Source organism: Acomys minous (assembly GCF_964271855.1).
Source record: "Acomys minous genome assembly, chromosome: 17".
Classification (NCBI taxonomy): domain Eukaryota; kingdom Metazoa; phylum Chordata; class Mammalia; order Rodentia; family Muridae; genus Acomys; species Acomys minous.
In genome coordinates, this window is record NC_140500.1 from 53641331 (window position 1) to 53665299 (window position 23969).

At 54.1% G+C, this 23969-nt stretch overlaps 1 protein-coding gene across 3 annotated transcripts in view; it reads right to left on the reverse strand.

The window, feature by feature from the left end:
- Positions 1-23969, reverse strand: part of SLC41A3 (solute carrier family 41 member 3) — a 37110-nt gene that overhangs the window by 7450 nt on the left and 5691 nt on the right. The window contains exons 2-7 of one of the 3 annotated variants that reach the window (XM_084766157.1): positions 22651-22887; positions 7120-7227; positions 5697-5768; positions 4083-4227; positions 2371-2517; positions 636-780 (exon numbers count right to left, since the gene is read on the reverse strand). In XM_084766157.1, coding sequence (XP_084622283.1) covers positions 636-780; positions 2371-2517; positions 4083-4227; positions 5697-5768; positions 7120-7227; positions 22651-22857 — 824 coding nt within the window. In that variant the 5' untranslated portion in view covers positions 22858-22887. Of the gene's footprint in view, positions 1-635; positions 781-2370; positions 2518-4082; positions 4228-5696; positions 5769-7119; positions 7228-12515; positions 13010-22581; positions 22888-23969 lie in introns of those variants that run through there. The other 2 variants (XM_084766156.1, XM_084766158.1) reach the window with 2 other exon arrangements.

Sequence of the window (23969 nt, forward strand, 5' to 3'; positions counted from 1 at the left end):
GGTTTGTCTGTGCGTCAGTTTGAAAGGGGTAGACTGTGATGTGGGTGGATGCTATTTTATTTTAAAGGTCTCACTGTGTAGCCCCTGGTCAGCCTTGAACTTGTATAGTAGACCAGGCTTGGCCTCAGACTCAAAGAGATCCGCCTGCCTCTGCCTCCACAGTGCTGGGATTGAAGGCGTGTGCCACCTTGCCTGGCCTGTAATGGCTCATCCTGGCTGTTTGTTTGACAGGTTTGGAATCACTAGTTATCAGTACTGCATGTGTCTGTCAGGACATTTCTGGAGAGGGTTTGATTAGGACTGATGACTGGGGCTTGAGCTGGATGGATACCTTGATGGATTAATAATCTTGTTGGTGGGTGGTGAAAGGCAGGAGGAGGAGGCCACTAGGGATGTGACTCCCTGAGGCCACATCTTGGCCCAGCCTCTCCCCGTATCCCGGTTACCTCTGAAGTGAACAGCATTTCTCTGTGATGTGCTCCTGGGGCCACATTCTACCCGCAAAGCACATGGCCAAATGATCACAGACTGAATCCTCTGCACCAGAGAGAAAATTAAACCTTCCCACCCCTGAAGCTGTCTCTGTCGGGCACTTCTGTCCCAGTGCGGAGGGGTCATTGTCCCACGCCGCTCACCTGCTGATGACCATAGCCAGGATGATGGGAAACCAGCCGAACTTCAGGATCTTCATGACGGGCGGGTTCTGCTTGGCGATGAAGATCCACAGAGGGGTGAGAGCCATGAAGCCGGCGCAGACCAGCGGCGACAGGTACCACGTGTCTGAGGGAAAGCAGACATATGTAGCTCGTATATGGTCAAGGCTGGCACACAGGAGCTGGTTGAGGTGCGGCCCTTCACAGGTGAGAGGTTAAGTTGGGAACCAAGGTCACTTGGCATTTAGAGGGGCTGTCCTACCACACCTTCCAGAGAGCAACAGTTAAGTAACGGGGAAAGCCCCTCTCTGTCCTGCCATGCCCCTGCTCTTCTCTGATGTCCTGGCAATTGTCGAGACCCTTGACCAGTCTTCCCCTACCCAATATTATAATAAACAGCAGGTTCTGAGCAGGTGGCAGCCTTGCATGTGCACCACCGTTCTCTGAAGCCCTGCTTTGAGGTGCCAAAAATAAACCAAAACAAGCAAACAAACAAAAACCCAGAAGAACAAGGAGACCGCTACCAGGGCACAGGGGTGGAAATCAGGAGGAACCTTTCTCTTGGCTGAGACACTCTGTATTACTATGGGGTATGGATCGAGCTGACCCAGTAGCTAACATATCCCAGAACCACCTCCAGCTGGGAAGTCAGTGAGCTGCTTAGCCAGGGCCCACGCCCTCAAAGCAACCCCTGCCCCTGCTCCCTTTCAGCCCCATGCTCTGACTCCACTTCCCACATGTGCGCACAACCATCGACTTGCTTTAGAATGAGCTCTGCATCCTGTTCCTACCCTCCTGAGCAGCCCCAGTGCTAGGTGGCCATGCATGGTGTGTGCCACTGGGTGCTATCTTCGGGTACGGTGTCATACCCCCCACCTCATCCTCCACAGGTCCTCCAGGCTAGCTACAGACAAAGTGCTTCGTGGTAGATACGGCCAGCTTCTGCGAAGGCAAACCCCTCCATCCCTAAGCAGGCCCCTAACACTCAGGACACAGCCTGTGCTTAGGAGGGCGGTCCGGGTGGTCTCTAACTTCTGACAGGAGCCACCCAGCTCCCACCTCACATTCATGCATCTTCCTGACCGCTCCTGGCAGGTGTAAGCCAGCTCACTTCCCAGTAAGTGAAGACCTCTCTCTTGGCGCCAGGGCCATTGGTTCCCCAAACACAAGGCAGAGAGATGTGAGAGGCTTTGCAAATCAGATGCAGATAGCAAATTCCCACAAATCTTGTTTTAAACTCAGTCCGGCCTAAAATTACAACTAGTTCATCATAACCGGTTCCAAGGCTCCTCACTGTCACCTAAGAGGGGAGGACAGGGATCAGAGCAGACGGGACAGAGGTGTCCCGGGTACAGTGGAGGCCACCCTGAGGGGTTTTATCTGCACCTGCTGCTCATTTCTCAACCCTCTCAATCCTCTCCACAGGGTGCTGAGCTCTGCCAGACATTTCCTCTAACAACTGTCGCCATATGCCCACCCTTCCCCCTGGCCAGCCTCGTCCTCAAGGACGGGCACATCCGGCTCCGGAGCAGAAACTGACACCCACACCTATAGACCTGAGCTGCTCATCTCATCCCACACTCAGTTTCTCCAGCTAGCCTGGAGTTGCTGAGTGACTGCAGGTGTCCGCCATGTGCAGGGAGGACTTGGGTCCCCATGGCACCCCAGCTCCTTTCCTTGCGGATGGTGCTCCAGGTCCCACTGGAGCCTTCCCTACCTTTATGCTTGTAGAAGAAGCTGCTTATCAGGGCCAGGATGGACAGTGTGATGAGGTCTCCCAGGCTGGCTGCAATGGGCGTGGCGATGTTGTCAGGGTTGACCCCGAATTTCCGAGCACTAACTACTATGCAGATCATTAGAATTCCTGTTTGGGGGGGGGGGAGAGGAAGCAGTTGGTGGTGACATGGCTTAGAGTCCATCAGTCCAGTCCTGTCCCAACCCTGCCCCACCCCCCACCTCCTGTTCCTCATCCCCAACCCCCACTCCCAGCACCGTGAAGGGTCAAGCAGGTGGCCATAAACTCAGCAAATAGCTATGTCTATGAAAAGTCTGGATGCTTGGCAGGCTGCCTACCTCTCAGACCAGCTGGAACTACAGGGACACAGCACTCACAGCCTCTGCAGCACGGAGGCAGGGCTGCTCCAAGGATGCTGTGAGCATCAGGAGGCTGAAGGGCAGGAAGGGGGGATGGGGGGAGGAACCTGACCTCCAGTGTCTTCTGGCTCCTCTAAGCAACCAGTATGTGAGCCATTTCTCAGGTCAAAGTACCAATGGAGGACAGGGCAGGCGGGTAGGGGGATGTGTGTCCTAATACCGTTGCCATGGATTGCGCAGCCCATATATCTGAGATATCCTGGGGGGTCCCTTATCCCTGGAGCCCAGCTATGCTGTCCATGGGTCACGTGGATGAAACACGTGACCCTGACACACATGACCCTGACTTGCAGCCAGCGATGGGCTTCATAGCTCGGCTGGGAGACCAGAGAGGCACGTCTCCAGGGTCTCAGCCCCAGGGCCCTCTGTTCGGTCTGAGGGCACCTGCGCTGTAGTCTCGCAAGCCTCGTCACTACCAGCTAGGGCCTTCGCCTACTTCAGCAGACCCCCCTTAGTTCTTCAAAACGTTCTGCGTCTTGGCTTTTAGAATTTAACACTACTTAGAATCCCGTGACTCTAGGAATAACTACAACGAGGCCCTGAGCTTGGTCCCTAGCACCACGAAACTAACGAAGTTAAAAATAAAAGATGACGACATTCATTCTCGAGGATGTCCTAAAGTTGCAGCCACCTGCCAGGTTGTGTCCTAAGTGTGACCAAACCAGAGCCCTGCCTATCTACACTCCAGCTCCAAGTGGGCCTGAATTTACACAGCCGAGCCAACGGGTCCCACCAAAGCCCCATAAAGGGTATGTCTGGCTTGGGGACGCTCATTATTAAAAACCATTATGGATGCTTGTAATCCCAGCACTCAGGAAGCTGAGGCAGGAGGCTTATTATAATTGTGAGCCAATCTGCCCATAGCTCTCTACATCACACTCTTGACACACGTCAAGGCCAACAAAGTAATGAAGAGAGCTGCCATGCTCAGATGTCTGACCTCAGCAAAGAGTGTTAACTAAAGTCTGTCCAGGCTGAGACAAGGGACAACAGAGCTCCCTTAGGCATGCACATGCTCCCTGCACACGCACACGCACAAACACACACACACACACACACACACACACACACACACACACACACACACACACACACACACCTTACAGAGGGCACCAGAGGGCAGGCTGAGGACCTAATGGGCTCTTTTCACCCACTTCCAGACCCCTGAAATTCCATATTAGCTCCTCAGCAGCCTCACTGCTCACCTCTCCGGGAACCTTAACAAAACAGCAGAGAAGCAGCCCTGGGGCCTGGGGTGCATGAGGCAAGGCTCACCTAGGGCCAAGGCAGCAAGGAAGGCGGTGATGACGCTGCTCGTACACAGCAACGCCACCTTGGCCCAATCGAACTCCTCTCTGGACACTGAGCCAAGCAGGAGGGCGGCCAGTGCAGCCAGGAGCCCTACGACAGTCGCCTGCACCTGCCAAGACAGAATTCACACCCATGAGAAGGGTCCCTGACAACTGTCATCATCTCATCTCCGTCCTGACTTTTGGGCACCCCAAGGGTCAAACAAGGTCCTCATCACTACCTGATACCCTTCACCCTGGGCCCTGCTTACAGTTTTCCTTCCCAGCACTTCCCTCTCCAAGGTGATAAGAGTTGCCTTAGTTGTGTTGGCTTTTCACAGCAATAGAACAGTGACTAGGACAGGAACTTTGCCTCCATCAGCTTGGCCTGTAGGCAAGTCTATGTGGACATTTTCTACATTAATTATTGATGTAAGAGGGTCCAGCCCATTGTGGGCAGTGCCACATCTGGAAGACATTCCTGGGTCGGGTAAGAAATCAGGCTGGGCAAGCCAGTGAGTAGAGCTCTTCCGTGGTCTCTGCTTCAGTTCCTGCCTCCAGGTTCCTGCCTCCAGGTTCCTGCCCTGACTTCCCCTCAGTCTTTTCTTTCTCATGTCACTTTTGGTCATGCTGTTTATCACAGCAACAGAAATGTGGCTGAGACAGAGGGGCTCCATAGGCAGCATTTTCCCACCACAGTGGACCAGGCTGGTGCCTTCAGAAGAGTTGATCGAGGAGGGGATCGTGAAGCCAGTTCTAACTGGCTGCTCGGGGGAAGCCTCTGGGAGAGGCAACCTTCCGACGTGGACAACGGGAAGAATAGGTGCCACTGATGGACAAGGACACACAGCCCTGGCCAGGGCTGCCCAGTGGACAGGTGATGTAGAGTCTGAACCCAGTCCATATTCCTTGTGCCACCAGGGGCCGCCAGTACCCAGAAAAGTTCAGTAGGTCCTAGACTACAGCACAAAAGAGTCAGCTGTACGCCCAGCCTTCCTTCTTGTCCGAGCCTACCCCGCCCTCATCTGTCCCTGCCTTGGGGGCTCTGGCTTTAGTTCACTGTGAAAGGGGCATAAATAGAGCTGAGCCCACAGAGGACTGGCAGAGGAGGCCTGGTGTGAGAGGGCATGAAGGCCTCTTGCAAAGGTTGAGATGGGACAGGTTAAGCAGAAGGGGCAGGGCTAATGGGGGAATCTTTCAAGCAGGGACGCTCCAATGGTCTGGGGAAGATTAAGTGGGGTCACTGGAAGAAAGCAAGTTGGGGTGTGTCCATCTCGGGAACGCCAGTGACCCAGGGAAACATGATGCTGCTCTAAATGTGGGAAGAAGCTCACCAGCCCTTGAGTGCACTTGGCCCCTCTAAGGCCGTGGAGCAGCTGCAGGGACCACAGACCTAGAGGCATCTCTGGCAGGGATGTGGCTCCCTGTGATTCTCTTCATTATGCCACAGATGTGGCAGAGCGACACCCATCCTCCTAGTTCAGTCCAGAGCCAAGGGGGCAAGGCTCACGTGGCCCCCTCTTGCTACCCAGAAAGAGGCAGGCTGCAGATCCACGGGGGAGGGGCGGGAGAGGCACTGCTGCGATGCTCCAAGACTCACCTGAACCACGGCGAGGTTGCTGCTGATGATTTTGTACCTCTCCTGGCGGTCATCGATTTGCCCAGTGTTGGCCTAGCACAAAGAGATAAGGGCAGTGTCAGTCTGGCAGGGCTGGAGAAGCCAGCCCCTCTGGCCATAGCCAGCCTCTCTCTCAGGAAACAAACCAGGACTCAGAACAGACTGTGCCACTAGGCTTTCTAGACAGTGACCTGCCTCCCCCCCCCACCCCCCCCACCCCCGCTTTAAGATTTATTTTCGTTTTAACTATGGGTGTGTGTCTGTGCACGAGAATGTGCACATGTGAGTACAGATGCCTGAGGAGTCCAGAAGAGGGCGTCAGATCCCCTAGAGCTAGAGGTACAGGTGGTGGTGAGCTACCCAATGTGGGTACTGGGAACTAAACTTGGGTCCTCTCCAGGAGCAAGAGAGTGTGTTCTCTTAACTAAGTCAGCTTTCCAGCCACATGTACACTTCACCTTTTATGAATTGACCTGGGCTCCTCCTCCTCCTCCCATGTTTGCTTATTTTAATTTTCCACTTATGGCTGTTTTGCCTGTGTTATGTCTGTGCACTGTGCATGTGTAGTGCCTGTGAAGGCTAGAAGAGGGTGTCGGGTTCTATATAGGTGTCAGGAACCAAACCCAGGTACTCTGGGGTCTTCTGGACCCCATCTCTTCAGTTCCTGACCTGGCCTCTTTTGTGGAGAAAATAATTTTAGTTGGAGATGCCAACACTCCACAGTGAACAATGCACACTACAGGTCTCCACCCCTGACTGTTCATCATCAGCTTTGGGACTTTTTTCGCAGGCCCTTGAACACGATATATCTCCTCTGGCTTCCATCCTTTTCACATGCAGGATGCCAAGTGGTCACTGGACAAAGAAAGCCCTTCTGTGTTAACAGGAGGGGAAGAACACAAACATGGGGGTAGAGAAGAGCTGGCCGGGGCAGCACCTGTGTTGGCTCCAGATTAAGTATAGACAGCCATAATGACAGGGGGCAGGGGAGTTCTGGAGACCTCTCCTTGTTCCCTCCCCAGCATCCTCCTTTGAACCTATACTGCCCACTGAAGCTTTCATGTGTATGTGCCAGGGAGTGAGGGAGTTGTGGCCAACGGTTTAGGCTGCATCGTGTAGCCTCTGGGGAAGGGAGGACACAGAAAGTCAACTGACACTCAGGCTGCGGAAGAACGAAGGCACTGGGGCACTGGGCTGGTCCCTCAGCAGCTCAGGGTAGCCATGGCAAAACAGTACAGAAAGCAGGGAGGAGAGACAGGAACAGCCTGGGAGACACCAAAGCCCAACAACGCCTGTGTGGGTGGAGACGCCAGCCGCCACCCACAAGCCACTGGGAGGGGCTGAATGAAAGGCATATCCTGTCCCCCAAGTTGCAGGTGACCCGAGACACCCAGCTGCCACTCACAGATGTGGAGAGCCGAGACGCCAGCGTCATCTCCAGGTTTCCCTTCAGACCCACCAGGGGCGGCACCAACGTCAGCAGGTCCTGAACCTCACTGAACACTGGCCAGTGCTGGAAAAAGAAGGAATGAGGTCATGAAGCCAAACAGTGGGCAGGGCTCTGCAAATGGCTGCAGGGGACCTTCTGTCAATGACCTTGAGCCCCTGGAAGTGAACCTGGGAGACCAAACAGTGTGCTAGGTGCTTCTTATCTTGTTTTTGAGACAGGGTCTCAGTATGTAGCCATGGCCGTCCTGGAACTCGCTCTGTAGACCAGGCTGGTTTTGAACTCACGGAGATCCACCTGCCTCTGCTTCCTGAGTGCTGGATTAAAGATGTGCACCACTCCATACCCAGCCTAAATGGTTTCATTTGTTTGTTTGTTTGTTTGTTTGTTTGTTGTTTCGAGACAGGGTTTCTCCGTGTAGCCCTGGCTGTCCTGAACTCACTTTGTATACCACGCTGACTTTGAATTCACAGCTATCCCCCTGCCTCTGCCTCCCTGAGTGGTGGGATTACAGGCGTACACCACCATGCCTGGCTGCCTAAATGGTTCTAAGTGAAACATCAAACAGGACGTGTTAAATGCCATTAATCCAATCAGCAGCAGTGGCCTCCAGCAAGCCCCCTCCCGCCTGCCATTCTCAGAGGCCAGGAAAAAGGCAGGGCTACACTGGGTGCCAGTGGTCGGGCCCAGCCTAGCCTGAAAATGTGTCGTTTAGTGCGCACCAACAGTTTTGTAGTCACTGGAATGCGTCACCAATTCAGGGTTATTTCTCCTAATTTAGGAGGCCTGGAAATACTCGGCAAAACTAGCTGGTGGGGGCACTCTGACAGGGTCTCTCAGTTGCTACCCTGCTGGGCTCTGGACTTTCCAAAATGGAGAAGTCCATTCAATGGAGACCCTGCGTCTCCTTCACACACAAACACAATAAAAACTGAAAGGCAGAGTAGCAGGGATGTGCCAAGGAAGCTGGGAAAGAGAGGAGATGTTAGGAGTGATGGAAACCACTTTCCCCCCTAAACCCCCGCAGATCTGATATAAGCAGGGTCATGATAGAGTAAGATCTTAGGGCTGTGGGGTTTTTGGTTCTAGGTCTAAAGAGAGATTCCTTCTTTTCTGCAGGGGCCTGGGCTCTATTCCCCATTTTCTCCTGGTGAGGGTAGTGAGAGGCACACAGACATGTCACCTCTGCGGAAAGCAGGAGTCACCCTCAAGCAGTAGTACTCTTGGGGTTGCCTTGGAGGAACGGAGGAGAAGGACCAGTTGGAGGCTCTACAGAGCAAGTCTTACCTGTGTTTCTCAACTGTGTAGGAGCAAAATGTGGTGGTCTTAACATGCATGGCTGTTTAATACAAAGTCTGAACCTTTTACCCTGTTCATAATGTATTCCCTCTTGAAAATGATGGTTTGTTTTTTTGTTTTTTTTTTTTTGCATTTGACCAAATTCACACATTTGTTTGGGTCTTTGATAATATAGACATTAGCCCTTTAAGAAATATGAGCTAGTTCCTGCTCTTAGATGAAGGGCTATGTTGGAGGCAGAGGCCCACCTGCAGGGGCCCTCCTTATCAGTCCAGCTGCTGCCTCCCCCTTCTCTTGAGCAGGGGCCTCAGGCCTGTGAGCAGTTGCCTATCAGCCCTGCGCACCTCGAGGCACACACCACCCACACCATCAGACATAAACTCCTATCCCTGGCCGGGATTGTCTGGCACACCCTGTCCTTTCCCTGTGTGTCCTCTGCCCCAGCCCTCAGCCACCGTCCTCTGCCTCCCTCACAGCCTGGCGCACATCCTCCCGGCCACACACACAAGGCCAGGCATCTACTAAGCCCACACAGAAAAAACTCCCTCTCTCTCTGCCTTACGCCCTTCCCCTGCCTCAGTGCCAGGAACTCCAGACAAAGTTTCCTTGTCACAGCTCAGTGCCCTGCCTGCTGGCTGAGGCATTCTCTTCCTCAGTGACCTGTCATGTGTGACTCCGTCTGCCGCCCCCTCCTCTGTCTCTGAACTTGTTCTCTGCCCCCCCCCCCATGATGCTGCCTAGCTCACTGCCTAATGACTCCACTGTGGCCCCACTTCCTTCTCCTGACTGATTCTCACATCTGATTAGTCTTTCTTTTTACACCCCGCCCCCCTTTTCAAGGCTGGAGTTACTTCCAACATCCAGGCCTCTAAGGGGGGCTGAGTTAAGAAGGTCCTTCGTGATGATCCCCAATCCCACTAGCAGAGAGGAGCGACCACGTGGGGCGCAGGGGGAAACGGCCTTACTGGCTTGGGATATCAGCCCTGCCAACAGCCGATATCTCAGGCTTCTAACCCCCGGAGCCGTGACAATGTCAACGTCTGTTGGGCACACTGCCTGGCCTCTGCCACTCTGCAGCAGCCCTGGCAGACTGAGGCAGATGACAAAGAGGTGAATGTTGATGTCACTGTCATCCGGCTCAAGAATGGCACTGCCTCCAGGCTGCTTTCGTGTGTCCTCGGTGCCAGACATTTCTGGCTGACTGACACCCTGAGCTCATTAACATTTCCAGGATCCTTAACCACCGTATGACTGTAAGCTGAGCACACTGGAACCTCAGCTTGCCTGTCTCCAGACTCCCCACCCCCTTCCCCTCACCCCCCCATCCCCCCACCTCTCCCTTGGCCCTGTTCTCTCCTGCCCACTTCCTGGTCTACTTCCTGGGATTTTACCCCTTGTCCCTATCCGACTTCAAGTCATCCTGACTGCTAAATTCTGCCATTGATCTCTCACTTTAAAGGTGTCTGCTGCTGACATAGGTGGTAGAAGCGTGTGTGGGAGGGTAAGATTTATCGGCAATGGTAGCCTGTGGTACTGGGGGAAAGCCTCCCCTGCTCTCTCTTCCCCCACGGCGTTGATACTGCTGCCAGGACTGAGCTTTGTGACATAAATATAATCACATCACCCAGTCACTTCTGAGCCTGCACTGCCGACTCCACTCCTGAGTATTCGCCCAACTTGGGGCCATTAAACTTGTTCAAGAATGTGGCTGGCGGCATCACACTTCGCGCACAGCCAAACACCGGCACAGGCTGTGAGAGGGGCCCTCTGGGCAGCACGGCTAGGCAGGCAACGCTTGGACTGGTGTCCCCGCCATGCGGTATGCGCCAATCAGACTGTTTGCACAAGGCTAGAATATACTCCAGCAGCTCAAAGCCAACACTCACTGTAAGCAGAATGCCAAGCCCCTTCGCCCTCAGGGTAAAGTCCAGCTCCTGGCAGAGTGGACAGAGGTCCTCACAGATAGCAGTTGTCTACACTCAGGACAGAAGCCGCCTACTGTCCCTCTCTGCACCAACACATCCTCCCACACATCCACAGACCTCAGTCAGGCCTGGAGCTCACAGGCCTTTCCCAGTGTGGCAATGACCACATTGTCCTCCCTGACCTGCAGGAGGAAGGAGCTGCCTCCCCTTCACATAGGCTGCTCACCGCATCCGCTGCCCAGTCCTGACTGACTGACAGGCGAGCCTTCTGGGGGCCTACAGCAACTGACTGTGCGGAGTGAGCCCAGGGCTGGCTGGGGTGGAGGACCTCATGCTGTGCAGTCTGGCAAAGCTCGGTCTCTGGGGATTAGCATGGTGGCCTCAGGTAGGGGCAGAGGACATCACAGAAGAAGAAGGCTGCACAGACCCTCTAGGAACAGACTGATCCCAGCATCCGGAAGAGGCAGTGTCCCATTCGCTGTCTGAGGTGAATAAGCAAGCGTCCTGCTGACACTCCCTCCAACTTCAGGAAGTTGGACACGCAGGTTCCCGGGGAGATCCGTGCATCATGGAGGAAATGCTGAGTACACGTAGGAACAGGAAACACTACCTGAGACACCCTTGTGGGTTTAACCTTAAATGTACTTTTTGTTGTTGTTTTTCTGTGTAACCCTGACTGCCCTGGACTCACTTTGTAGATCAGGTTGGCCTTGAACTCACAGAGATCTGCCTGCCTCTGCCTCCAGAGTGCTGGGATTACAGTCATGGGCCACTGTGCCTGGCCAATTAAATGTAATTTTGATGTTTAGAAAAAAAGCGTTGGGGCTGGGTGGGGTATTGTGGTATTGTGTAATGCCCAGCATGATTCCATCCCTAGCACTACAGCCACACACGCAGGTTAACTTTAAAAAAATAACCAACTACAGCATTATGCTATGACTCGTGCATTTGTGTTTATACGCATATCAAAAATAACTTTGGTAACCTTCAAATTCATAAGACGGCAACCCTAACTCCCAGGACCTTCAGATGCAAGATTTTAGGGACAGTCTTGAGAGGGGAGCTGAGCTAAGAAGGTCCCGGGTGGGTGAGCCCCAATTCTATAGGACTGGTATCGCACAAGCACAGTTAGGGCACAGACCTGCCAAGGGGTGACCTGTAAAGCACTCGGAGAAGACGGCCCCAATGGATGACCACACCAACCCTGACAATGCCATCTCAGACTTCTGGAAAGCTTCCAGAACAATGGCAACTTTGCCAGGCGGTGGTGGTGCACGCCTTTAATCCCAGCACTTGGGAGGCAGGGGTAGGTGGATGGCTGTGAGTTCGAGGCCAGCCTGGTCTACAAAGGGAGTCCAGGACAGTCAAGGTTACACAGAGAAACCCTGTCTCGAAAAATAAAACAAAACAAAAAACCAAAAACAGAACAAGGGCAACTTCTGATGGGCATCCTTCCTCCATGACTGATGACACTTAATCTAGTTTTCCTAAAACAACAGGCTGGAGGCAACAGACAGTGCAAATCACTCAACAGTACAGCGTCCCCTACACCAGACTCTGGGTGCCTGCGAATACTGGGAGAGGATTTGTCCTTTAGCAAGTACCCAGCAGACAGAGACTATCACCCTTGTGGGGAGATCTGGGGGCATACGGGACTCCCATGCCTGGCCCTGTGCCTTTCCCCTCCCCCAAAGAGCTACACAGGGTCTCTAGACAGATGGCGGGTCTGCCCATCACCCAGACCACAGAGACCAGCAGCCATGTGCCCAGACATCTGGTCCTTACAACAACTCAGAGAGGCAGGTGCTCTCATTATTACTGATTTGCAAAAAGGGGAAACCGATGCAGAGATACACTAAAGACTCATGTTCTGAATAGTAGCTTTGCCCAATTGGCTCACACTCAGTGGCAAGAAGGAGAGAGAGGCTCCTGTGGGCTCACACAGGCTGCCTTTGAAGGCCGCAAACGTCATCACTGTGATTCTTAAGATGCTGGGAGCCCAATGTGCCATGCTTTCTCACCAGTACCGCTGACTCTAGAACCCCAGCTCAGAGCTGCCACTCAGGGGAGCCCCATGGCTCCTGCCCTCCACCCTGCCTGCCCCCTCTCCCCCCGGAGCCCTGCACATACTTGGACAGTGTTCATCACAAAGCCGGCCGTCATCATGCCCAGGCCCGACAGTAGGATGGGTATGGCGACCTGGCACGTGGTGGTGAGGACCGACTCGGGGAGGACCCCATGAGGGGAACGGGTGAGCTCGCAGCTGAAGCCTCGAAGCTTCTTGCCCTGAAAGCGGAACTCGAGGCTGAGTTGAGTGACGACCATGGCTGGGTCCCAGTCGATCCTGTCCTCTCTCTCCCCTGCCCTCCAAGGCTCTCTTCTACAGAGGTCCACACCGACAGAAGCTTTCCAGGAAGCGCCACAGTGGGTCCCTGAGAGTCCCTTGGCTGAGGGCCACAGCAAACAAGGCCAGACCTGCTCAGGGCCTCATTCAGGAAGGTTCCAGTGTCCTCTGTCCATTCCACTGCTCAGTTTCTCCTTAGAATGTGGCTGTGTGTCTGCCGGGACCTCCCTCTGCCAGCCTGCCAGAGAGGCTCGCTGTCCCTCAGCAGCGACCTTGACAGTGTCCACTAGTCCAGCCCACGCTAGCCAGGCTGGGCAGGGACAGGATCTGCATGGGCCTGGCCCTGCTGAGTGCCCACGCAGAGGTCAGCACCACCCTCCGTACCCTCTGCACGAGTGCCGTGGGCTGCTGTGCCCTGCCTGAGAAGGGCCAGACCACCACAGATCCAGGAATACTCACGCAGGCCCACGCGTGGGGTTCTGTACTGCGAGGTCAAGGACTCTCTGGGACCGCAAGATGAAAGCGGCACCTGTAGTCAGCTCTATGTGTGTCCGGGGGGTGGGGGGGAGGGCGGGGGCTCACGGCCGCGGTATTGCTCACAGAGGAAATGTAGCCCTGCTCTCCCTCAAAGGCCTGGAAAGACCTGTCTAGCTGTTTCCACGAAGGAAGATTAGAACAGGCCTGCTGACCCCACCCTCGGCCCAGAGCGAAGGGGCCCGCCTGGAGGCCACATTAGAGTTTCTGAATGCTGAGGGTGCCCCTCGTGCATGCCACGGGGCCAGGAAGAGCATTTCCAGGCCCCAGAGCTGACAGAATGCAAAGAGAGGACCCGACCAGCAAAAGGCCCAAGCTGAGGGTCTGACTGACTCCCACCAACCCAGGGTCCACCTCAGGGTCCCGGCCTCCTCTTTGTCCCATTTCTACCGTACCACCCTCTGGGACACCTCTTCTCCTTCTCCTCTCACAGATCACCCATCCCATGCACAAGCCCAAACTCCTTTATCTCCCCAGGCAGAACTTCCTCACTAGCTAACTGCCTCCCACCTTGCCCCACCCCCCACCCCCGCCACACAACATGCCCGCGCCTCGGAAATCCTCACCGCGTCTTCAACTCATTTGTCTGGAGTTTTAAGTCTGTCACAGGAGCCAGATGTGCAGGCTTTACACTTTGGTCCTGGTTCCAGCAGGTCATCCCTATATATCCTGACTAGCCAGCAGCTCGCAGTGCAGAAGCCACCACAGAGAGCAGTTTCCGGGCTTGTCTGTCTCTTGGCACACTCATGTTTCCAAGCCGAGTGAGTGGTCAGGCCACACGGGGAGGCTGCGTGAGGTGAGTGAGGTTACCTTGGGCCAGGAGCTGCACATGGCAATAGGTGATGCCATGAGATGCTTAAACCAAAGATTAGTGAGCAGAGTGGGTGATATGAGAGGAGTTTCCAAGTTTGGGATGCTGAGCCATACAGCTGCCTAGAATTAGACCTCAGAACCTTGTCCATGTGCCAGATTTTCTTCACCCCAGATGCACCAACCTCTCCACCAGCCCCCAGCCCCCAGGCAAGTTTCTAGACTGTCCCTCAGTGTCCTATGCAGGAGGCACCCTAAACTCCCCCATTTTTTCATGGTAGTTTCTTCCATAGTGCCTCTGTCAAGCCCTGCGCCTCAGGGATCCTCTGCCAGAAAAGCAAGCTGAACCCCGACACCCTCACTGTGGCCCTGCATCCATATGTTGCTCTCAAAGCTTTACCCCGTCTGTCCCCGCAGCTCCAGCATGGGGGACCACCTGAGTCACGACCCTGTGGCCTCTCACCCATCTCCTGCAACAACCAACACTTGCTCTTCATATCAGCAACCCACATAACCATTCTAACGAGGTTCTTTCGTGACAGGAGAGTGGTGTGTGAGCAAGCCCCACCTTCTGAAACACACCTACACCTGAGCCATCTCTGTCCTAGCACACAGCCACTTTACCCTGTACACCCCCAGAAGAACTCATGAACCCCCCTCTGTCAGGTCCTCACACCTTCGGGTGGCCTCAATAGTGACTATCCTTGTGGCCAGCTGAGGTGCTTCTTGATCTCTGAGCCACACCAGTTTTCAGCCAAGGCCTCACCTAAGTGCAAGGAAGTACCGGTGGCCCTGTGGAAGTATGCACAGGGATATGTAACCATTCTTCCCAAGAAAGGGCCTGTCCGGGCAGCCCTGCTGTGGTTTGAGAGTGAGGAAGTCACTCTGGACCCTATGAAGCCCTTTCATAGCCATTCAGGGGACAAACACCTCCAATGACACTTACTTTTTGGAATTTAAGGCCCCAGGAGGGCTCACCTTCAATCGCAACGTGTGCTGACACTCAGGAGGACAAAGGCCATCCCCACCACCCTCCCCACCACAGAGGTGCAGTTTAATGAGAGAACACACGCCCAGCGTCTGGTCTGGTTTGGCCTGGTCTAAACACACACGGGTTAGTGTGAAACAGCTAAAACAGTGAAGGGACTGTAGAAGCCACTGGTATCCAGGGCACTGGCCAGGCTGAGACAATCCCTGCAGGCCGGTCAGCGCGGTCAGCGCTTTATGCGGGTTCTGGCATCTTCCACAAGGTCACTCTCGCTCGGGATCATACAGGTACACAGAACCCACTGTGTCACACATCAGCTCCCTGAAACAGTCTCATCAGTATAGGAGAGAAACGACCTGAGTAAGCTCATCAGCACACAGGAGGAGAGAAAGGAAGGGGGGGGGGAGGAAGAGGAGGAGAAGGAGGGGGAGGAAGAAGAGGAAGAGGAGAGAGAGGGGGAGAGGGAGGTGTTTTGTAGGTTATTAAAACCAAATGCCAAAGTGGCCACCTTTGGCGGGCAGGATTACAATGGCCCTTTTTGGTTTCTGTGTGTGCTGACTATTGTAATCACTTGCTTTTAGGACCATTAAGCTTTCAGCAGAAATAAATAAGAGAGCGTACTCATGTGAGAAAAAGCACTTCCCGGAGAAAGCCGAGAACAACATACATCAGCGCGGCTTACTGGGTCACTACAGAACATCTCAATGTGATTTTAAAAATAGTCCCAGCACAGTGGAAAATCTCAGAGCCTGACTGGGCATCGTTCGGATCTGGGTCAAGCATCAAGTGGCTTCCTGGGTGACCTTGCACAGTCCTTCCAATCTCTGGGCCTCTGGCCTGTCCTAGAGTCCTAGATATGAGGGACTGGGGCCCATCGGCAGCTCTCAACCTTTATGTACGACGACACCCGACTCCCAGGGGTAGTGTGGTGAGTGCGCCATGTGTGAGGTCAGGTTCTGTCACAGTGGGAGGGAGAGCACAGGGCTTTGGCATGCTCACCACCCACCTTGCTTCCGGGGCTGACACCACAGCCGAACTCTGCATCGTCCCAGGAGCAGTTTCCAGGTGCCATGCTCTCGGCTACCTTGCACCTGGGCAGGACAGGCTAGTTAGCTGTGAAAATACCCTCACTGCTCAGGCCGCAGATGTCAGGCCGAGTCCTTCATTTTCTGATTTGGGTCAGCAGAACCCAGGGGGGAAGTGAAAGCCTACAGCAGCTTCTCAGGTGCTGTCTAGAATCAGGCCTCCTCACCAGCATCTCCTCCAGGGGACCTTGGGCAACCACACCCCCACACTCCTCCCACACAGCAAGCTGTCCTGGCATCGCTCAGCTATTTTCTGTCTGGCCTTGCTGCTGTCTGGCACAAACAAATGCATCTGCTGGCTCTCCGCACTCAGTCCCGAGTGTCCCAGGAGCACGGCCTGTTTGTCTATCTTGTTCACCACGGTCCTATGCATGGTGTCTGGCGTGTGCACGCACAGTATTTGCTGCCAGAACGAACAAATGGATGAACTAACGAGTGGATGAGCAGAATGGCGGAAACAAGGAAAAGTAACCTGGTCAGGGGACCCAGGTGTGTATAAGTCAGCAGGAAAGGACCGGGCCTCATGTGCTCGTGGCCCTTGGTGCCAGCCTCAGCACCACAAGACAGAGAGGAAGCCCCTGCCCCTTCCCACAGGCAGAGTGCTGACAACACACTGCCCCCACCACTTACTCAAGCCAGAAGGGTTCTGAGTGGAAGAACCAGGGGTTCCCCTGTGGCTCTTGCTCTTGTGGGCAACGTCCCCAGCCAAAAGCCCTCCTCAGCAACTGGTCCAGGAGCACGCCCTCCGCAGTGCGGTTCTCCAGGGAAATGTCTTTCACAGTGAGGAGTCTGGGCCTTGAGCCTGCCTGTGTCTGAATGACGGTTTCAATCGGCTAGCCCAAGGGACTTTCCAAGAGAGCTCTTCTTCCTTCCTGTAGGAAGTGGCTCCCACCCTTCCATTCCATGGAGCAGGGCCTGCCTCCTCATCCCAGATGGCAGTGACCGCCCCCCTCCCCCCAGGCTGTGAGTGTGGGAGACTAAGAAATGTGGCTATGGCTTGCCTGGCTCCGGGTGTCAGAATCACTATCTCCACTGCCTAGAGTGGCATCCCTCTGTCACCAGTGGGATGGGAGGGGCTGGCCAGTCAGTCTCATGCAGGGAGGATCCCAGGATGACCCAGGGGACCTGCCCAGCTCTTCTGTTGTACTCACTGCTAATTGCTAGAGATGAGTGAGACCCGCTGCAGCCAGCTGGAGCCTGCCCTCTCCTGCTCTCTTCATACAGCGCCCCCTCCTCGCACCCCAAAGCTGTTCTCAGCTAGTGAGTACTACCCTGACTGGCTCTGCTCAGGGTGGGGCAGCAAGATCTGGTAGGCACTCCCTGGTGCTCCTACCAACTGGCTGGACTTATGAACTGCTTGAGAAATGGGGCTCCAGCGACATGTGCTCCACCCCCAACTCAGCGAGTGCTGCCCAACGTAGGTTCAAATCGGGCCTCTGAAGAGTGAGGCTCGTTTTCAAGACTTAGGAAGGATGAGGACCCCCCCCCCGCCCCGCTTCTCCTCGGAGAAGGTCAGCTTGGCCTGTGTCCAAAGCTGGGAAGCGTGATAGGGCTCAGGATGGGTGACCACGTGTTAATGCGTTCCTGTCATTGAGACCCTATTCACCACCACCCACCAGTACTGAATGGGTGGCTGCTGAGAGGTGGGTGCCCTGTGCTCCGGTCATGGTGGGTCCCACGCCTCCAGCCACAGTGCACCTCAGCATCCCAGAGTTCAGCATAATGGACCGGACCTGCACTAGCCCTCAGGAGTGAAGGTACGACATCCTTCTGCCCGGGAGTCCTTTCTACACACCCTTAATGGACAGACAAGTCACCTACTGAGCAACTTGCAGAGAAGGAAAAAAAAAAAGGGACACTGACCCACAGCTCTGCAAGCCAGGCCACAAGAGCTGGTCTGTCTAAGTGGAAATCAATACAGATCCTTATGGGGCCCCTGTTCACTGAGGTGGGGGCATGATGACCACCAACTGCCCACTGGCTGCTTGTCCTGTCCTGTCCAGTGTACAGCTTCAATGGCCAGCCACAGACAGCATCTCCCAGAAGTCCCAGCCTGTGACCCTTGCTGCTCCTTAGAGTTCAAATCTATTTCATTCAAAATCTGCATGGCAGTTGGTTTCGTTTTGTCCTGTTGGAGGCTTTTAATCAGAACTCGCGAGAAATGCCTCCCATCTGTACTCTTCAGTGTCTGCACATGCTACTTTTAGAGGAGACAGGAACCCGGTTTGGGACAGAAGCCAAGTTCAGGGCCCTGGGGACAGGGCCCCTGCTCCTCTGACCAGCTCCAGGAGACCCCGTTCCTCTAAGCATCCCCACCCAGATTTCAGGCCACTGCATCCAACTCTTCTAAAGACTCTGACGTAGTTGTCTGACCTGTGCTTCCAAGCAGTGATTCTGTTGGGCTTTAAGGGAGACAGATGAAGGGGAGTCTGGCCTTGTCAAGACAAACCTGGGTTGTTCCTGGGTGAACAGGCACTCCCAGGAACTTCCCACGGTTAGTCCCGAAACTGGAAGAGCCACCTGGTCAATAAATTGGAGTGATTTCATACGTGATTTTTTAATGTGCCAGGTTGAAAATTAAAACGTGGAGGAAAGGTAGGAAGATGACCTCAAGAAGCTAAGGGCAGTGTGAAGCTGATGACCAGCTGAGCCTCAGCTCCGTAACCACAGGAAGATGAACTGGTGGCAGTGATGAGCCGGGCCAGAACCAGGCCATTGGCCACACTGAGCAGAAACCTGGGTACCCTGCCTTAGTGTTTCTATTGCTGTGATAAACACCATGACCAAAAGCAACGCAGGGGGAAGAGACAGAGTTTTATTTTATGCGTCTAGGTAACAGTCCATCGCAGAGGGAGGGCAGGGCAGGGACTCAAGCAGGCAGGAACCTGAAGGCAGGAGCTGAAGAAGAGACCACAGAGGGGTGCTGCTGCTCACTGGCTTGCTCAGCTGGCTTCCTTATGCTTAGGGTGGCATCCCCCCCCACACAGTGGGCTGCCCCCACCATCATTACTCGAGGAGGAGCATGCAGATGTGCACAAGACAATGCCCCCGCAGACTTGCCCACAGGGCAATCTTACGGTGGCAGCTCCTCAACTGAGCTTCCCCGCCTTCCCATACGTGTTTAGGTTTGTGTTGACAAGGCCAGCTAGCACATGCCGTGTGCCTGCCCTTCTGGGTTAGAGAATCATGAGCTAATAATGGCTGCTAAGCTTGTGGCTAGGCCTGTGTATCAGAAAGCTGATGCACAGACCATGGGTTCCTGAGACTGCTAAACCTATGGATGCCTACAGAAAGCCTTTGTTTTTATTTATGTATTTTTTATTTTTATTTTTTTTTGAGACACAGTCTCTCTGTGTAGCCTTGGCTGTCCTGGCCTCCTTTGTAGACCAGGCTGGCCTTGAACTCACAGAGATCTGCCTGCCTCTGGCCTTGAACTCATAGAGATCTGCCTGCCTCTGTCTCCTGAGTGCTGGAGTTAAAAGTGTGCACCACCAGGCCTGCTGCCTTTGTTTTTTAAATGTTTGCAATTAACAGCAATTGATTCATCAAACTCTTGTCAAACAGCACAGTCTCTGCAGACGGCCAGTGTGAACTTCTGGAACACGCAACAGGCAACTCACAGGGCCCCTTCCCGTGAGAAGATCATCTCAGTCCTGGCGTCCTTGTTTGCTCACATGTGGGGCCTCAGAGGAAGGCTATGGTAGAAGAGGCAGGGCTTGAGGGGGACACAGGCTCTGAGCCATTATAAGAAAGATGATATCAGACTATACACGCTCTAAAATGAGCACGTCTGGGGCTGGAGAGTTGGCTCAGTGGTGAAGAACACTGGCTGCTCTTCCAGAGGACCCAGGCTTGAGTCCTAGCGTCTACGTGGGGGCTTATAACTTTAACTCCAGATCCGGGGGATCCAACACCCTCTTCTGGCCTCTGCAGGCATTGAACACATATGGTGCGTGTACATACATGCAGGCAAAACACCTCGACACATAAAACAATAAAACATGCACAGTAAAAATAAGCCATCAGAAGTAGAAGATCGAGACAGAGAATGAAAAAGAGAAACATCTTTCAACGTCTATGAGAAATCCTTTGCATTCTTTGTCACAACTGACACACAGAGTCCCTAAGGATCAACCAGAAATACAATATCTTTGTTGACTTCTTTTCTTAAAACTTATGTGTGTGTGTGTGTCCATGGTGCACACATGTGTGATGCTTCTCTGTATCTTGAGGCCATGGTTGACATCAGGTGTCTTCCTCAAGTTCACGAAGCCTGGTGCTTACCAAGCCGGCTGGATTGGCAGCTAGCAGTAAGCCCTGGGATCCTCCTGACTCCACACTGCCACCAGATTTTGTTTGCTGGAGACAGGGTTTCTCTGTGTAGCCTTGGATGTCCTGGAATTTGCTCTGCAGACCAGACTGGCCTCCAACTCCTAGAGATCCTCCTGCCTCTGCCTCCTGAGTGCTGGGACTAAGGACACGTGCCCACCACTGCCTGGCCCTTGCCACCACATTTTTCTATGGTGTAGGGGATCCAAACGTAAGTTCTCATGCTTGCATGGAGAACATTTTACTAATGGGGTCATTGTCCCAAGCACCCTCCAACCCCGGTCCTGTAATAGAACCCTGCAGTCTATAGCTAATGTAGGAAGGGGAAAGTGTTCACTTCAGTTTGTGGTTCTGGAATTCTGAGAGCTCAGTGCCATACAGTCAGCTTCTGGGACTCCACTGGCTGCATCGTGTCACGGTGGAAAGGCAGAGAAGGAGGTTGTGCACCAACAAGACAGGATGCATGAGAAAGCCAAGGAAGCCAAAGTGACTTTATAACAATCTGGTCTTGGGATAAAATGACCCACTCTGAGAGCACTACACCAAAGCCTTTGTGATCCAAAGTGCCTCTTGACAGCGCCCCCCGCCGCCCCCCCCCCACCTCTCGACAGAGCTACGTTAGGGACTAAGCCTCAATAGGACCTGTGGTGGGGACAAGCCACATTCAAATACAGCATGTGAGCCAAGATTATAAGCCAGTAAGGAGACACCCATCACTCAGTGCAAACCACACCATAATGCATGTGGCCGCAGCCTTTGCCACGCCCCTCCCCCAGTATTCCTGCTGCTCACTACTGATGCTCTTTACACAACCCCTCCTGCTGCACTGGGGACAGAACCTACTGACCTGGCTTGCAAGCGAGAGCAGCAAAGCCTCTGCGATCAGGTGACCCAGATGGTGTCACCACCATAGGCTTCTTCGGCACACTGCACATAAAGGAATCAGGTGCCCCGTGGACAGAGTGAGGAGCAGGGGCCTGGGACAAGCAGCCGCTCAGGCAGTGAGAAGGAAAACAACCTGAGCCTCAGGAGAGACGGGTCCTAGTGTACAGGCGCCCTGAGCTTTTAAAGAAATGATGCTGTAATCTGCTGAGTTTTAGGCGGCAATAGCAACTAACACATGAAATGCAGTTTCTATCTAGCAGGTGCGTGCATGCGTGCATGCGTGCGTGCGTGCATATGTGTGTGTGTGTGTACGCAGCTGTGTATGCAGGTACTTGAAGGTCAAAGGAAGATGTGGGCGTCCTTCTCTATCACATTTCTTTGAGAGAGGGTTTGTTTTTGAACCTGTAAGCTTGCAATGCCAGCTAGGACAGCTGACCAGTGCGCTCCCAGGCTCTGTCTCTGTTGCCCTATTCTAGGGCTTTCTGGAGGTGCACAGCTTCTACGGGGCTTCATTCTCACCCACAGAGCGGCCCCTCCCATCCCCTGGCAGACTGTTAAGGATGAGAAAGGCCGGCAGCGATCTGCCCACAAGTTTTGGGAGATGGGGCATCTCCTACAGTTTCCCTGGACTGGGAAGGAGGTTTAGTGACAGCCATCCAAGCCAGATGCAGGCCCTTGCACCTGGCAGGTTCTATTTGCAGCAATGCACCACTGGCTGCCGCAGGTGTTGGGGACATGGCTTCTTAATGCTACTCACAGCAGCATTCGGCAGCAATGTTACACTAGGCATACACATAAGGCTTGGTCTTCTATAACATGGGATGGGATTATGGCTGGATTCAGGGCCTTTAAAGGGGAAGTGAACATGAGGTCACACAGAGCGAGGGTACAAGAGAGGCCCAGAGGGAAATCACTTTGCAACACCTTGGCATTGGGCTTCCAAGTGTCTGCAACAGGAACAAATCCGCTTTTCTGCGCCTTACTCCCTCACTAGAACATGAGGCAGAGGTGGTTCGGAGAATCTGGCTGTACCTGTAGGGTGGGTGGGGGGGCAAAGTTCCCTGAGCCCAGCCACTATCTTGCTGTGCTTAAACCTGGGTTATGCTGAAAGACCCATAAGACATAAAAAAAGACAGCGAGCAGAGTCTGCAGACAGTTCTCGCCCCTTTTGCAGACCCCACCAGTCCACTCCTCAGGCTCCCCAGCCCCCAGGTCTCTCACCTGGAAATAGTTCAGAAGCAAACCAGCCCAGGACAGCCCCAGGCCTGCAAGCAGGAAGGGTATTAACACCTGAAAGCAGATGACCAGGGCGGTCTCCTCGCTGCTGTGCTCGGCTTCCAGGGATTTGATGTCCTCGCTCTGGCTCTCAGAGACCTCTGGGTGTCCATCTTTGGAAGCCTCTGGGAGTCTTCCTGCCTCGTGGTTGGGTGGTGGCCCCAGCTCCTTCTGCCTGCCACAGCCTTCCAGCCTCCGCTGTCGGGCCTCAGTCCCTTCCATCAGCACACGGCTGAGCCCAGCAGCCCTGACCTGGGAGACACAAAGAGACAGGGCTGAAGGGCACTACTTGCTCCCCAGGACCTCTCAGACTCTGTCTGTCCATCCACCTGGCAAGCCGCCCACGCAGAGCTGGCCTTCACGCCCTCCGAGACCCCGATTTTCTGCAGTTTAATGTTGTATGCACAGGCCTGAGGATGGCGCGTTACCTACTGAGGGATCACTAAACCTGCATTGGTGCCAGCGAGGAGTGAGGCTCCCTACCAGCCATGCAAAAACCTGACCCAGAGCTGATGGGGACCACAACACTCGATACCAGCATCCAGTGCGAGCGAGTGAGTGAGTGAATGTGCAGCGAGAAATATGGTCCAAACTGCCCTTGTCAGGATTCTGGGGATTAAGCCAAGGCTTGTAGCAACCCAAGGACTATGAGGAACACCGTGACCTCCATCATATTAGTGACATTCCGACTGCTCCGCTCTTGTTGCCTTTAGCCTCGAAGATGGGTAGCTGGGAGGGCTCATTCTGTGTGCCAGTGTGATTAGATTAAGAGGTGCCCAAGGCATTGCTGAGGCATGCGAGAAGTTTAAGCCTCTCTGTGGGCTGGGGTCTAAGACAGGATAGGAACAGAGAAGGGTGCTTTCCGGGCTGCCCAGATACAAGCAAGCTCCTGCCTGCAGCCCACGACACGCCTTCCACCGTGATAGGCTGTACTCTCTTACTCCTGAGCAAGAAATAAATGTCCCTTAAGGTGCTTCTGTCAGGCAATTTTTCAGAACAACGAGAAAATAAACTAACACCCAGTCTACACCTTGGGGAGGGAGGGCCAGCATCTGCAGCTCATTGGTTGTCCGGAAAGACCCTGGTCTTTCTACCCATATGAGGGTCTGGGGACATTCCCTCTGTAGATCATCTGGAGACCCCTAGCGCTGAAGGCCTCTGCCTTCAACAATAACAGACTGATAAAAATGTCCAAAAGCAACAGTTTGGGAATGAGGCGTCCACGGGTGCAGGAGACGTTCCAAGGCCATCTGGGAATGCAGTAGGGCTCGTGCCCAGTGTGGGACACAGTTCAGAAAGTGGCTGAGCAGCACAGGGTGAAGGCTGGGGGGTGG